General features: G+C 47.3%; 1 protein-coding gene and 1 long non-coding RNA gene across 8 annotated transcripts in view; one reads left to right on the top strand and one right to left on the bottom strand.

Moving 5' to 3' along the window:
- WASHC1 (WASH complex subunit 1) overlaps positions 1-16,779 on the bottom strand; it is a 41,858-nt gene that overhangs the window by 4,139 nt on the left and 20,940 nt on the right. For 6 of the 7 annotated variants that reach the window (XM_048057996.2, XM_048058006.2, XM_048058016.2 and 3 more), the window contains 3 exons: positions 5,386-5,497; positions 4,546-4,692; positions 598-734 (listed from right to left, as the gene is read on the bottom strand). In XM_048057996.2, coding sequence (XP_047913953.1) covers positions 598-734; positions 4,546-4,692; positions 5,386-5,497 — 396 coding nt within the window. Of the gene's footprint in view, positions 1-597; positions 735-4,545; positions 4,693-5,385; positions 5,498-8,629; positions 8,766-16,779 lie in introns of those variants that run through there. The other variant, XM_066998677.1, reaches the window with a different exon arrangement.
- LOC136791012 (uncharacterized) lies at positions 10,747-11,386 on the top strand. The gene is made up of 2 exons (XR_010832087.1): positions 10,747-10,837; positions 11,002-11,386. It is a non-coding gene; the product is annotated as an uncharacterized lncRNA (long non-coding RNA).

Raw genomic sequence — 16,779 nt, forward strand, 5'->3', positions numbered from 1 at the left:
TGGGAAAGTTCCCAGCAGCCTTCGAGCTCCCAACTCAAGCAGGTGGAACACGTGGGGCTCCCCCTCAGTTTCCTTGCAGCCCCTTTTTCCTGCCTCGCTCCTCCACAGCCAGGAGCTGATCAGCTCCCCATCCTTCCAGCACAGCCTCACATTCACCCTGCAGCACAGCCCCACCACGCAAAGCTCAAGAAGGGCTTAAAGAAGCTCTCCAATGTGGAGGAACCATGAAGCAAAGCCCAATGGGAAAGAGAACTGCAGTGTGTGAGGCAGTAGAGACATCAGGGCAGTGACAGTGGTCAAATGTTGCTGTGAGAAGCCATCAGGAGGAGGAGTACCTAGGCAGGCACGTGGGGCAGAGAAGGGCAGGAGTGGCAGCAGCTCTCAAAGGCCGGCAAGAACTTACAGCAGGATGACAGAAATAACTGCGTTAGGGAAGGGAAGCATAAAGTTGGGTTGAAAGCAGGTGAGCGGAGGATTCCTCCCAAGGGGGAGGGTGGGGAAGAAAGGGTTGCTAGCTACGAGCTAGCTGAGAGGCACCAAACCCTGTCCCATCCAGAGCCCGGTATGCAAGCTCCCCAGGAAAGCAAGCCAGCTCACAGGTTCTCTGTGGTGTTGAAGAGCAGCAGGGAGCTGAGGGAGCTGATGTTCCTGGGGAGGCTGCCAAGACCTTCTTCTGCATCATCCTCCTGGTGAATTTTGGTGCTCACGCACAGAGGGAAGTACTTGAGCTTCTCCTGCAAGAAGACGGACAACAGTTGGCAAGACACTAAAAGCACAACCACTGCGACAGCTCTGCCCAGCCACCACAACCCACGCTGCTGGATCCACTGCGGGGTCTGGGAACCCTCCTGCTTCCTCTCCTCCTCCCTTTGAGAGAGGAAGCACACGGACAACATTGGAACCCCACACTCATGACAAATCTCAGCAGTTCAGACTCACAGAAACTACTTTTGGTGCCACAGATGGGTCATACAAACTGGTGTTTCCGTGGCAAGAATCCACCAAAATAAAACCACCATTTGGGCACTACAGCCAGAGGCAGGGATCGAGCACCTCCATCCAAAAGGTATTTGCTATAGTGTCTCCATCTGGGGTATACCAGACATTTTTTATGCAGGCAAAGCCCCCCAACATGTCTGTTACCTCCCCTCTGCTGTCTTCAGCTGATGTTTTAGGAGATGTGATCCCACTGCGGGGGTACACGGGGGAGACAAAGGAAAAAGAGGTTAGGAAAAAAAACGCGTGCCTTTGCTAGGCAGATCAGGCAGAAGGGAGTGTGCAGGGTGGAACGTGCCAGATGGTTTTGCAAAGCCTGGGGGATTTGCAGGAGTTTTCAACTCTAATGAACTGAAATATCCTCTCTCTTGGTTCTAAAACTTCATGCATAATATATAGAACTCCCTTTAGAAAAGGACTTATTACATCTGAACTGCTTGACTTTTACAGAGCACAGGAATTGCCATCCCAGATCAGACCAGTATTTCAGCCAGCATGACAGCACCCACTGCCAGGTACTCTGGGGGATGTTCAGCACCCAGAACACACTTTGCTGCACGCACTGCACCAGAGGGAGGAAAGCATTGAGTCCCTGAACCCACAGAAAGCCTCTGAAACAACAAACCTTCATCCCAGTCCCCTCCCCACACCTGTCCTCAGCCCCTTCACAATTCCCCTTCTTTCTTCACAGTCAAACTAGGACAAGCAGCAGCCTCACAGATCTGAGCTGCTACAGCTGCAGACGAGAAGACACCAGAGAGCTAACCAGGACAGTCTGTCAGATTAAATATTTGGCCCCACTCTTGTGGTTTGCTTCTGTCACCAGACGATGACCAAATGTGCCACTTCAAACACTGCCTACAGCTTCCTGCCGCCTCACTACTCCCAGCAGCTCTGCTCTGCCCCACTCTGAGCCCTTCTCCCCTGGTTGTACTTGTATGGGGGAACGGGAGACCACTCTTGGTTCAGCTGTAAGACCACATCTCAGCAACACAAGCAGTTTCTGCTCCTCGAAATTTCAGGTACTGGGTTCAGGAGCCAGAAATACTGGGAAATGGCTTAGTCACAGCTCAGCAAATCCACTGGAAGTCTGTATGGTGCTCTGAGACTTTAAAATGCTATAAGAAAAGACAGGGAGGTTTTTATTTTTTATTTTTCCCTCAGATAATGCATTCCAACTTGTGAAAAGTACCCTGAAATAAACATCCTGAATTTCTGCAGCAGCAAGTAGGCAAAACTATATAACTTGTTACTTAGAGACTATAGAAGCAGAGATTCAGAAATAAAGGTTCTTTTGATTATTAATATTCATTGCCCAATGTTTAATTTTTTAAGCATGAGGGAGTACTGATGTTTTTGCTAGAACTGTTCACACACTTAGCCCTCAAGTCAAATATACTTTTTTAAGTCTCTCTTTGTAGATTTCAATTAGCACTGGAAGACTGTGCATCACCGTAAGGGTGGAGCGAGAAACCAACCATTACTTACTTCTACTTATAAGTCTAAGCTAAGGCAGTTATAAAAGCACTAAGCATATTACTCTGAAATGTAAATCCTTTTAATTTAAATGCCGCCAAAGACCCAGTCTTACTCAAAATACCTGGATCTGTTTTGAAATTTAGAATAGGCACCAGCCATCAATAACATCCTGCAGCTGCGAACTCCGCGAGCTCAGACGTCATTTAAAAATGAGTTTTCTTAAAGCGACACTAAGGCTGCAAGCCAAAGGTTTAGCAGCCTGACGTATCCAACACCCGAACCTGGTGCTTTGGCCCTGGCAGGATCACATGCCTACGTACGGTGTGTTTCCAGGTATTTTTTTCCCGATGAGCCTATGGCTAAAAATCTATAAAGTCACCCTGGTTCTCAAGGTTAAGTAAACGGACACTCTTAGGAAGGGAGCTGGAGTGACACATCAGAACGCCCCTTCCCTCCCGTGCTCGTGCAGCTCTGAGGCTAGCTGGCACCTGAAGGTTAGGAAGTGCCAAAAAGCCTGTTCAGCCTCCCCCAGCCCATCATGGACTCTGCAGACCTCACGAGGACATCTGAAGCTACTGGCGTTGCTGATGCCCAGCAAGGTTACTCCAGTAACCCGTAACTTTCACTGGGACCTCTTCCCAATCCCAGACGGACCACGTTTCCCACACTCCACAGGAAAACCCCATTTCCTGGCCTCCTGAGGGGCACCTGCAGCACCGGGACACAGCTCCCACCTTGAAGGCAGTGCCCAGCACCTCAGAAGCCTGAGGGGCTGAGCCAACTCACCTTTAACCACGCTAGCTGCTATCACGGCCACGGGCAAGGCAAGGGCATCAGGCTTACCATGAGGACACCATCTCTGGCGTTCTTAGCTCTCGTTGCTTATTCTACCAACATAAAGCATCCTCTCAACAGCCGAGTTTTCATTTGCTTGGGGTGTAGAGGGGCCAAGGAGAGTTTCCCAGAAGGAAAACATTTTTTTAAATAAAACTGCAGAACCACACACAATTCTATCTGAACTGCTTTCGCCCCAGAGCACAAACCCTAAGTGCTCAGCACAGGCTGCCACCACTTACTCTCAAACTGACATGAGGAGAGCTTGCTTTCCTGGTGGGGCATGTGTGCGTGCATGTGTGTGTGAGTGAAGTTAGCAAAGGCCACCGTGACTGCTCCCAGCAAAGAGGCCCTCATTAGAAGTGAAAACAGGCGGTGAGCCTCTGCTGAAAGCCCTGAATAATTGAGGAGGATATAAATGCAAACGTTAGACTTCCCTCTGTCACATTTCATTACTGCAAGGCGTATCAGGCTCCTTGCTCGGCTGTGGCTAAGAAGGGCCCGTCCCCCTGGATGGTGCTGGGGCCACACTGAGCCCCGCTCTGCCAGCGGCTGCTTCTATCATTCATGAGCCGGCAGCCTCCGGCCAGCACAGCGGCGTCCCCCTGCCCCACGCGGCTGTGCAGTTCCACGTAGGGCTGGGGGGACAAAGCCAGAAGCCCAAGGGGGACCAGCAAACCCAAGGGAGGACCGAAAGTCACGGGAGGAGGGGAAGGAACACCAGCATCCCGTGGGGCCTGCAGAAGTCCCCACGATTAAAGCTCAGGGAAGTTTAGTGTGATAAATTATTCAGTAGCAGGTTTATTTTTGGGCCAAGGCACGCAAGGATGAGGAAGGAAGTCTCTTAAGGTGTGGCAGCAGGGAATGTGTCAGGTTGAACCCTGACCTGCCAGTTAGAGCACATCTGCTGCTCCCAGCACGGTGCATACACAGCAACCTGTCTTCTCCTCCTCCAACCCAGGCAAGGGGATGTTGACCCAGATTGCTGGAGAGTTCCTTGGCAGCATTTCACACCAAACCACCGCTTCTCAGACCTCCCCAGGTAGCCTCTCCCTGCCACTCAGCCCACAGGCTAAACAGGAACTCGACATTTCAGGACCTCCTTCACCAGCTGCAGACAACAGATATCCTGCTCCCCACCTACATCCTAAAGCCCCGGTCTACTTCATCAAAGAGACGGACAGCCTCCCAGTTGCTTTACTTGTTCCTCTCAAGGTCTTTTCTCCTATTCCTTACCTGCAGAGATTTCTCATCCAGCATTCGGTGCTTGCTCTGAATCTTGTGTCTTGGCCATTTCTGTTTAGCTGGGTCTTCTGCACCAGCAAAAATTGAGCTGTACTCCTGCAGCCGCTCAGGGGCAGGGTACTTGGCACTGGAAAATACCTGTGGGGAGACAAGGAGGAAATTAAAAATCCCAGCGACGAAGCAGTCCTACATTATAGAAACACACGGAGTGGATTAAGGCACATCATTTGTGCTGCCAGTGAGAATGGACAGCCCTGGGGTCAACGGGCTCCTAGGGGCTATCTGTGCAGACCCCACCATGCGTGAACCATCAATTTTGAAAGTGGAACTTAGCAGCAGGAGGTCACAGGTGAAGAGACTTCCACTTGCAGGAAGGACGTGGAATTAAACTGTAAAATTTAACTGTATTAAATGGAGCAGGAATGGGAAGAGGAGGACTTTCACCAGTGTTACACAGCTCACAGGGATAAACATGCACCGAAGGGGAGGCTCTCTAAAAGCAGTTTCCATTCAAATAATGAAAGAGTGTAAGAGCCTGAAAGGAGAGGGTGCTCAGCTTAGTGCAGCACGATACTTTTGATTTCTCAGGAAGTATTTGGGGCAACAACTTACACAGGCATCATAAGGCCAGGAACTGGGTGGTCTATGGGTTTACAAATCACTGATTGGCTTTGTCAGGAAGAGGGCTCTTAGCGCAACTCCTGCTCAGAAGCAAGGCATGGGGAGGTGGATGGGCAGCAGCAGAAGCTAAGCGTCTGTTCTTCTGCAGAGCTTGCTTCAGGGGTAAAGAGAGAAGTGGAAGGAAGAAGGGTGGCCATGCAGCCTCACTACCTTAATAGCCTTCTTGCTGCCCTTTATCTTCTCAATCTTTGCCTGTGCAAGGGTGACTCTCTCACTGATGGCTTGAAGTTGTGCCCGGCTGGCCTCCACCCGCTGAGAGATCCTAAGGAGCAAGCACAGTGCTTAAGGGTAAGAATCCAAAACCAGGGATTTTTTGGCAACAGCCAGTGCCCAGGCCAAGGGGAAGGATGTGAATCTCAGTGTCTGGATTGTTTCATAGGATAAAGTAGTACTGGGAGAGAAGTGCTTGTCCTGGTCCCGTGACGAGTTTTGTGTGCTCCAACGTGAAACTAAGTCAGGTCTGTGGCTCACAGCCCAACATTCCTCTTGCTGGTTGAGGCACAGCGCAGAAAATTGGAGAATTGCAGGACAGCAGACTGCAGAAACATCTCATTGCAGAGACTGCTAATAAGAAAGCCACAGCCGGTTATCACCTGCCAACATATTTTAAATAAAAATAGTTTCTTAAAAACGAACAGGCATCACATGCCACTGAGCAGAGCTGAGAACGCGCGAGGCTTATCCTGCCCTCTGCTCCGCCAGCAGTGTGGTGCGTGACTCCCTCCTTGCTGCTCTGCAGCTTTGTGATTCAGTTTCTGCATCAGCTAAGCAACATTAGGTCCTCATTTGGAGCAATAATGTCTGCTAACTCGTGTAACGTTTGCATGACTAGATCAGCATCAAAATGCTTTGGCACCGGGGAGAAAAGCGCTCTGTGACAGCAGGGGACAGCATCACCAGTTAAGTACCTCTGCGTTCACCACGTGGACACGTCCCCTTTCCCACAAAGCTTACAGCAGGCACCTTGCAGCAAAGAGTGTGACAAACCACCAGCACACTGCACGCTGTCACTACCGCGCTGTAGGAACTGTTACACAAATTCAGCCAGAGGAGAGCTACTGGGACCGGGCACCAGCAGCAGGTAACTATACAGTCACCTTCTCAGAAGAGACTTTCCTTCTCCGTGCATAACTTGTACGTGTGCCCTAGCTTCAAGCTCAAAAGCTGACAGTTGTTCTAAAAATTCATCCCAGTAACAAAACCAGCACAGAATATTTTTATGGCTATACAATCTAGCAGGAGACACCATACTCCGCTTTGGCACTGTTTTGTAGCAATGAGTTCCATCGGATCATTTTGTGCCTGTGAAAATCAATCTCAAGTATTGTCTTTAAATTTCATCAGAAGTTCCCCTTTGCAATTAGGTAGAGAACTCCATGCTTTTTTCACTCTGTCCGTGTAATTCCTTTTAGCAACACAGTTGACATCAGCAGCGATCCATGATTCCCACTTTACAACTGCACCAAACCCGTCTTTTCAAGTGCTTTCCCTCAGTACAACGCCTCTTCTCCTACAGTACAAAAACAGACTCCGCTAAAGGCCCCTCGCTGGTTGCAGCTAGTGAAAAAACAGAAAGTACGAGCAACCTGTTCTCCTTGTACCGTTCTGAAAGACCCCCACTTCCATCTCTAACCAGCTCTAAGTGTTTCTGTTTGTTTATAACCATGCAGTCCTCTTTTGGAGGACATAAAAATGCTTCCTCATGCATAGGGCAGGAGAGCACACAGCCGGTTCCTACTTTATTCTTTTTGGAGTGGGAGATGAGTGAAACCAAACCTCATGAGGTTCTGCCTCTCCGTATCACTCTCCACTTCTCCATTCTTTTATTTTAAATAGAGCCTAACAGCTTGTATTTTGTACCAACACCAAGAACAAATCTGTTCATGGTTTCCTTCCCACACCCTCCCTCTGTCTCAGAGGAGGAAGTCCACATCGTTCATATCCTGGATGCTTCTCAGAGCAGTTTATGTTGCTCCTTTTAGCGTGCATTTCCTAGCACCTGTCTGCAGCAAATTTCCTGTGTCACAGGGTTGTCCCATTGCCTCGTTTTGTTCAAGCGTGAGGTGCCTCTGAAGGACCCAAGCCTTCCCTAACTGGCCTTCCCAGCAAATTTTCCTACCTCACAGTTTACCTCTTTTGCAGATGTTTCATAATTGTATTGACTGACTCTATTCCCAGCACTGCTCCTGGGGGCACCTGCCTATTTTTACTTCCTTCAAAACTGAAAAAAATAATTGGCCATTTATTTCTGCTTTGCCTTTCTCCCTTAAATCAATGATGTAATTTTTCCTCTCACCTGTGAGCAGACCTATATCCTAGAAGAAAGCAACAAAGCCTTCCTGAAGCTCTAAATAAAAGCAAGGTTTCAACTGCCTTTTAGCAAGCACTCTGCTGTCTCCTGTACCCAGTTCTCAGGGGCCAACAACGCACACGTTTCTCTCCCAGACCGAAGTGTTAAGCAAATACTCATGCTGAGACCTGAAAACCTGTAACCATTCTCCTCACTCTTACTCCATGAATGTGAGTGGATCAAGTGAAGCAGCAAATGCTGCACTTGCTCCCTTCTCTGCCCTGTATCATCACCACTGCTTTCAACTCTTCCCCTCCCTTCCCACACTCACTCTTTCTCCAACCAGGAAGAAGCAAGAAAGTTTTTGCAGCACAACCCCAACCCCAGGACGCTGCAGCAGCACTGGAAACAACTCCCCAAAAGACTCAGAGCAACACTCTGCCAGAGCTGACGGCAGGCCGGGCTCTGAGACCAGCTCTGCCTTGACCTTGCCAAGATCCCACATGCAGGACGTCTCCAGCATGAGACAGCAACCTGAGAAGTGAGAACTGAATGTGGATTTTGCTAGCTTGGGCTCAATCCTCAGAGCCCACAATGACATTTTCTAGGAAAGTCATTCCCAGAACTCTCTGCTTTAGAGAGGCTTACTGTTGCCCTCTCCCAGGATTCAACCAGGATGAAGAGTCCCAGGTATCCTTAGCGTTCATGCTTAACCACTTCCACACTGAACATTCATCCTACTGGTTATCTGGCGTGGGAGAGGAATGGTGCCACAACTCCCTTTATGTCCACACCAGACACAGGCAACGCATAACCTGTTACAAAGCACTTCTCGGTACGGGGGTACCGGTACCTCCTGCAGTGCAGGAGGGCATCAGGAAGACAAGCACCTCTCAGCTCACAGTGCTGCACATCTCCCTCTCATTTAAGGTTTGCTGGGACCTCTCATAAAAAGAAGGCATCTCTAAAACCAGGGCATGACTGGCAAACACCGTGCTCTCGCTGCAACAGAAATGATGCATCCAGAAGGGAAAGAAGGAAGCTTCTCTATCTACAGCTTCACCTTGCCCTCCTAACCCCAAACAACCAAGGGATTACACTCACCCACTGAAAGGCAGCATAAGACAGACTGATTGCTCCCAGCACAAGCTGGGGAAGTTGCCCAGTGCCAGCTCAGGCATTTTTAACAATTATGGCTACTCCTGGAGGCATCCCGTGCTTTGTCCTGGGATCTCCACTCTAAGATTTGCCAGTCTAAACCCACTGACGTTAGGAGATCTGCCAGAAACCTTCACCTGAGGTGGTACAGATGCAGGCCTACAACACAGAAGGAATACACACCAGTCTGCAGAATGGATTTATTTGTTGCTGAGCAAGGTAACTATCAAAAAAAAAGATTAAACCCCCTCAATCCAACAAATAACGTACAGGCTCCTAAAAATGCATAACTTATGTATGTACAGTTCAAGTTACAGCTGCGTATGTTGGTTATAAGGGACGATATATCATACAGACACTGAAAAAATACATGGAAAAAACAAACAACACATGCTCAAGCATCCTCCAGCAACTTCAGTATTTCTCCTGCTGCGGAAACTGAGCTTACTCGCAGGAGCCAAATTGCTGTTTATAAAGAAAGGAAACCTGAAGGACTGGAGGGGCCTAAACCCAAGGGTTTCCAGGGCAAAGTGCTTGAGGCAGGGCTGCAGTTGGACTTCAACCTCTGTTTAGGAAGGAGTGAGTGACTGAGTGGTGTTTATTTAAAAGGGAATGGCAAGATGGGCAGGAGGAGCAAGTGTTTATAAAATGGTCCATTTACTGCCCCTCAGAATCCTGCACTCAGGCAGCTGAGAATACCATCAGCACCTGAACCTACCCTGTGCCCATCCGATTAGTCACTGCTGTGTTATTTTGCTCTCGGTGCTCTTTTCTGCTTCACAAACTCCTGTAGTTGGATTCAATGCGACTGGAGTTGCAAAAAAGCAGGAGGCGTACAGCACCAGCCCCCCTGCCTTGGGCAGCATGCATGCTCTGGGACAAGCGAAAAGGGAGCATGCAGAAGAAAGGAGAATGTACCACCTGCCTTCAAAACCTGGGCACAGAGCCAAACCAACCTTCCCAGCCCAGCACTGTTCTTTCAGGAAGTAATACATGTGGCAGATTAAATCTATCTAGTAGATTATCTCATAATCCATACAGACTTTCATTTTTATCTATGCAGATATTAAAGCCAATCTTTCATCTGCTTTGATTCAAGCTTTCACATTCTCTGTCCCTCTGAAGTCTTTTTACACACAAGCTCCCCTTCTTGCCCTCAATGTACATCTCATTGCTTCTTTCTCCTAAAGCCCTCACCTTGCTGTCTGGTGCTCGACTCCGTTTTAGAGGTGACTCCCTCAAAGCACCCACAGTGGTTCTCAGGAACACTTATCCCACCTCACCACTGCCCTTCCTGGCCCCGTATCTTCTATCTCATCTGCAGCCACAGAGCTGATCATTTCTGATTATCTCCTTATAACTTCTCTGATAATCCTCACATTCAGGTGGCTACTGAAAGACCTCCCCAGCTGCATCTGTGTCTGCTCAGAGGGGAAAAAACAATTGTTATCTTACTACCACAGGAAAAGGACACGAAGCATTAGGCATTTGGCATGCAGGACACTGGACTCTGCCGGTCAATTGCCAGCACTGGTAATAATCCCATATTCCTATTAGTGTCTCCAAGCACTTCACAATGCCAAAAAAAAAAATGTGATTTTTATCACCTATACTTTCTTGGGATCAGACAGCACCAGAAAAATGTTTAAAATCAGAGCAGGTTTGAAGGTAGGCTGACAGGTTATCAGAAAGGTGACTGAGCAAAGCAGCTTGAGGAAAGACAGAATTCAGCTGGAGGGAACTATCACAGCAGAAGCAGGGCTTTTGCTGTCCACGTTGAGCGCACGTATCACCCAAAAGTGACAGAGATGACAAAACTTGGGAATTGGAAGGGAGAAGAGGTGAGTTCCACATCAAGGTGAATGAGAAAGACAAGGCAGCTGAGTCTGGGAGCAAACCTCTCTGGAATACCAAAGAACTTCAATTTCATGTCTGAAGTACAAAAGTAAGTGATCAACCAAGGAGAAAGAACATTGCAGAGCAGAATGAGTAACTAAGTTGCACAGGAGGATAAGCAGCCCAAGTATTAAATGACTTTTCCCTTAAATGAGGACTGTACACATCACAGCCAGCCAGACTTCTGGTCTCCTCCCAGCGCAGGCTCCAGCCCTGAGCGATAGCAGGGAAATGCTTGGTGTTGTTCTAAACTTCTAGGTACGTAGGGTAAATTTTTCTATAAACCCCTGGCTTTTTGCCTAAAAGTCAAGCTATTTTTTTTTCCTAACAAATAGTGATTTCATTAAATCCCTCCCTTACTGCAGGAGGTGTGAATTAGAAGGGATGGTGTTTATGGTTCTTGCATTTTATTACATCCCCAGACTCTACAAGCAGCCTGGTGCTGAAGCAAGGTAATGGTGAAGAATATCAGTGCTGGCTGCCGTTCATCCTTCGACGCCACCACTGCAAAACCAGCACAATACCACCAGTGACGTATGAGGTACCATCAGACCTGTAGGACAAGGTTCAGCAGGTTTCCAGAAGTGAGAGGACTAGTGGGGAGGCGAGGAGAGACTACTGCTGGGGGTGGGAAGACATCGTCCCACGATGAAAGCAGAACAAGGTGGTGCTGAGAGTGCTATGTATTCATCTTTCTTCTCAGGCTACAGAGCCCACTTCCTTCCTGAGACTCAGAGACATGTCATTACTCTATTCCATTTGTATGCTGCAGAGAATAATAAAATCTCAAACATTTCCAACTTCTAATTTGTGTAACAGTCTTACTGAAACAAGGCCATGGGCTTTTATGGCTCCTCAGGCTGCTAAAGTGGTGGGGAAACATCAACGTGGGGAAACATCAACATTATCACCCCCAGTGCCCGTAACTCAGGGCTTAGATGCACTATCCACTAGACTGAAACAGGCCTAGAGAGCTAGGCTAGAATTTCTGAGTGCATCCTGGCTGGCTAACAAAGGATAGCGCTTTATGAGGCACTAGTGTGTGCTTCACAAACAGCCTCACTGCAGTGACCAGCGGTCACAAATGGGCTGTGAGAAGCCCGAGTTCCCCTCCCACCACTCCCACACAATGACTCTACCCAGCTGCTAGCGACGTTGCAGAATCGACAGAGAGAGCAAGAGGAAAGCTGCTAAGCCATTCAGTTTACAACGAGCTAGGGGAGCATTCAAAACCTGTTCACAATACCAGTTCACCTCCAAAGTCTGAAAGGCAAAAAGGAAAAACGCATGCTTTTTACAAAAAGCCAAATACATTCAACCACTCAAAGAAAGATCAACTTGTTTGCTTTCTGCTCTTCTCTCTCCTTCATCTTTAAGCATTTTTAAAGTCTTATTTCATGTCTGAGTAAGTGTAATCAGAACCTGTCATCACACACCATCTCTGACAGAAAGAAATCCCAAGTGAGACAGTGCAATCAATGCTCCTTCCTCCATTATGGGCTTGGGTATTATACTAATTAATGTTTATCACACTTTGATTGCTCCTTAAGCATGATTTGCAGGTGTTTCAGCATTGCATATTGCCCCACTCCCGCAATGCCTAACAGCTTTTCATATTAGAGGGTGATCAAGGTTGTCAGGTTATCCTCAGCATGATCTGCTATGCACCACTCTTCAGAGGTCATGTTCTCCCACAAAAATAATTTCATTTTGATTTTTAATCCCTTGCTTCACAAGGTGCTCCCACTACCGTGAATTAGGTTTATACAAAAATGGAAACGATTTGTATTTTGACCTATCACCACTGCACCCTCTTCCTCTGCGGCATTGTTCTCCTCCCTAGAAAAGCTTTTTTTTTTTTTAAAAAAAAAAAAGGTTACAAACAAGTTCTTTAACCTTCCAGCTTTTATACTTGCCTCCCAGCACAGACTGACGTGAAAATAAACAGCCTGTCCTTTCTTTCAAGTGATTGTATATTAACCTGCAAGACCGTGCTTGCAAATAAATCATCTAATTAGATCTTTTAGTTTAACCACACAGGCTACTTTTTGGTCAAACTACTTCTCCATTGATACCGTTAGGATATACGAACACGACAGGTTCTACCCTCAAGTGACAACGTTTGGGAAGGATGGTCTAAAAGAAGTAATGGGGAAAAGAAAGATTTTTCTGCCAGTACGGATGGAGTTTTAAAGGTGGCTTGTTGAGTTCTCCCACGGGCACTGTGGAAGCAAATACTGACCAATATTATGGAGCTGTTTCCCAGAACACCAGACATGGACAGTTCTGAGATACCAGGCAGAAGATGCCTTACGTTGCAAAAACTGGTTTGTTACCTATACAGTCTTCACTCCTCCTCGCAAATTCCTCATGAACGGTTACTCACCGAAGCTCAATCTTTCGTAGTAATAGCCTCAAGTGTTTTGTTTGTTTGTTTAAATTGCTATTGACAGGGAAGTTGCTTCCTGTTTGGACAGAATTTTATGACACTGTCAAAAGTAAAACACCAAATTTTGTTTCCACATAGCTTGAAGTTATGCATATTGGGCAAATAGCTTGAGAAGGTGTTCTGGCACCTTGTAATCTTAAATTAATCAACTGTGTACACAAACATTTCATTTCTCTTGCTCCTTTCTCACACTAAAGCGCCTTTCTTAGAGTAGACAAAGATCTTCTTTCTGTCCCCATAGAGCAGAAAACGCGTATCACCACAGAGTGACAGGAAACTTAAATAGTGGAGAAATGCCCAGGTGGCCCTGTGGTGAACAGTATCTGGGGGTGGTGAGACCGAACACCTTTAAAGAGATTTCAGCTTTCTCTGGATCACTGAGAGTAGAAGAAACTCCTTCCTAGTTTTCATTCAGGCACCCTGTCTGATTCCACACAACTTCCGTTATGCCCTTTACTCTTAATCAGGATTACTCTCCACATTTCCTATCAGCAGTAGTCTGATTTAAACGTCTGATCTGTGCCTTCTCCCAAGTGGGATGCAAGAGAAAAGTGTATGAGACACAAGCCGAAACCAGTGTTCCTTCTGAGCTTCACCTGAAGGTGGAAACGGAGCTGAGCACTTACAAGTCCACTTCCTCTCCCAACCCTTTAAGCCTCCGTCTCACTTTGAGCCAAAGATGTCTTGCTACATCACCATGATGGCGTAGAAGGGTGACATTTGCAGAGCCTTCCCCAAACTGGCAAGGAAGTCCACACCAAGTCAACTGTGCAGAACACAAGGGCAGGCTGCTTTATAGAAGATCAGGAAGATCCTATTTATTCCCAGCTTTTGCCCATACCTTCTAAGCAGTTTTAAATCAGTCTTCTTGATCAAGGTAAGTAGCACCCAACTGTGCAAGTTTAAGAGTTGACTTAGTGAAAATCCCTGTCGGTTCTACTTTGTAGGCTGCGCTAAAGTAAGACTGATGCATTGGGCTTATGTGGCAAGGTTTTGGAAGCAGAGGGGCTGCAGGGATGGCCCCTGTGAGCAGAGCCCAGCAGCTGCCCCATGTCAGATCAGAGCTAGCTACAGCCAGCTCCAAAAGGGACCCACCGCTGGCCAGAGCTGAGCCAGCGAGCGACTCTGGCTGGGCCTCTGGGAGTGTTTTTTCCTCTTTCTTAAATACGTTCTGCTCAAAAAAGGCTGGGAGAGAGAAGTGAGAAAATATAGTGAAGCAACCCTGCAGCCCCCAAGGTGAGTGCAGCAGGAGGTGCTCCAGGCACACAGCACAAGTTCCCCTGCAGCCTGTGCAGAGGCCCCTGGTGGAGCAGGCTGTCCCCCTGCAGCCCATGGGTCCCACACGGAGCAGATCTCCACGCTGCAGCCCGTGGAGGAGCCCACGTGGAGCAGGTGGATGTGGCCTGGAGGAGGCTGCGGCCCATGGAGAGCCCCCGCAGGAGCAGGCCCCGGGCCGGAGCTGCAGCCCGTGGAGAGGAGCCCACGCAGGAGCAGGGGGTCTGGGGGGAGCTGCCGCCCGTGGGGGGCCCGTGCTGGGGCAGTTTGCTCCTGGGGGATGGACCCCATGGTACGGAGCCGTGTGGGAGCAGGGGAAGAGAGTGACTGTGAAGAAGTGGCACAGATGAAGGGTTATGAACTGACCCCAATCCCCAGGCCCTGATCCACTGTGCTGTTTGGAGTAGGAGGAAGAAGTAGTAGCTACCTATCGGTGTTAAACCACCACAGCAGAACACACCAGGTAAGCTGAGCATCCACTTGTTCATTGTGATGGAGGCTTTTTACATCAACACAGCACATACTCTGCTCCTGGCCTGTTTAACTCCATTACCAAAACAAGCCCTTGTCCCCAAGAACAAGAATTCTGATGGAAACACAGCCACCTCCAGAGAAGAAAATGACTCCTCATGATAGAAATTCAAACCCTCACCATTCTCTGAGAAAAGCACTACTTTCCTTTGCATTTAATCTAGCATCATTAGAACTTCATAGCTTTTCAGCCAAAGATCTCAAAGCAATTTCTAAGCGTTAATTAAGTCTCGGTGGCTTGTGACTCCAAGAGTGGAATCGTTTGTTCCCAGTGACAAAGGAAATCTGGGGAAATTCACAGTACAGTCCCAGCAGACCAGATTTCAGTTTGTCGTTTGTTAATTTGAACAATATTTGCTTTAGTTCACAGGAATTAACACATACATATTTCAGTTGCTGCTTAATTTTCAGTTTTGCTATAGCCAGTAAGAACTGATGCAAGAGACTGGCCATTTTCTTCATCAACATTTCTTCCTCTGGATCAAAACCAAACCCTGTTCCCACATTAAAGCCAATGCAAAAACCTTTACCTCCAAACTTGCACCTTAAGCTTCTCCCCACTTACCAGTAGCTGACGGCAATCACACAAAATTCTGCCTCCATGCCACAAGCCAAACACTTCAGTCTTCCTTTCAATAACAGATACTTAAAAGCTTTCGAGCTAGTACTTGCACAAGACCATGATCAAGTGACTAACTAATAATCCTTATTATCATCCTGTGAGGACCAGTACTGATTCCCAAGATTCTTCCCAAATTTTCCTACAAAGAAAACAAGCATTTCTTATGTTGTTGGGCTTCCTCAGAAACAGTTACTAGCCCTTTGCTAGTTAAGAAACCTCATTGCTAATTGCATCTTTTCCTTTTCTCACCCATGCTTCCAATTTGAAGTTCTTCTTGCAACAGACCCCTCTCTTTCAAAAAAGTGCCTCCTTCTCTTAAAGGAAAGATTTCTTTCCTTATTTTCTGTCAATGGAGCTTTTATTTCACGGTATTTGCACTTCAGAAATAGGAGCTGTTTAGTGTTACTTCTTCATTTTCCTACAATCAATCGCATTCACACTCGAATCTCAAAAGGTACCTTCTCTGATATGCCCATTAACAAGCTAATTTGAGTGTAAGTGCTTCTTCACCAAATGAGAACCCTTCCTGACGTTATCCATCTGACACCCTTCCTGAGTGATTACAGCACTTTTACTTCTTAAAAGATTTCTAGTTACTTTTCCAAAAACAACTTTGGGCCCCAGGCAGAGTTTTTTTTTAATCCAAACAGAATACGTCTCTGCTCAGACTGACAGCTGCTCTGTCATTTCAACGCAACAGCCCGTGACACAGCAGCGATCAGACATCACCTTGAGAACAGTTCTAGATACATGACTTCATTTTCCTCAGTGTCCTTTTAAATTCATTTCCCTAAGTGCTGACTTGCAAATAGCCATTATGAATGGAAATACTGGCTTCACAGCAATACCTGAACAAATTTGTACGGTATACTTTTCAAACCTCCCTCCCCCCCACAAAACTGCCAGGACCAGAAATTCAGAAATTCTGATAGCCTATTTGTGAAATCCTAACACAGTAAATATTCTCACAGACCAATGCCTTTAGCAGCAGTTAATCCGCTCATCCCAGATAACAACGTAAGCATGAAGCATAATGAAGGGCATGATTTTGGCTGTGGTTTGTTATTTAATTCTTTTCCTAAACTGTCCATATGCTAGAAAGAACAAAGAAAACCCTGCCAGGTGCTCAGCAACCCAGCAGGGGTTGGGAGCTTTTCACCTTCCCTCTCTCAAAGTCACAAAGAAAAGTCTGGATTTGGTCTAGGACCAATTCAGAACCAACAAAATCCAAGATGCCACTTCCAAAAATGCTGCTGTTGAGGCAAAAGCAAAGAAACCCAGTCACTGAGCCAAAGTGATAGAACTGAAGTGGGGAGCACAAGC

The sequence above is a fragment of the Anser cygnoides genome, chromosome 1 (assembly GCF_040182565.1).
Source record: "Anser cygnoides isolate HZ-2024a breed goose chromosome 1, Taihu_goose_T2T_genome, whole genome shotgun sequence".
NCBI lineage: Eukaryota > Metazoa > Chordata > Aves > Anseriformes > Anatidae > Anser > Anser cygnoides.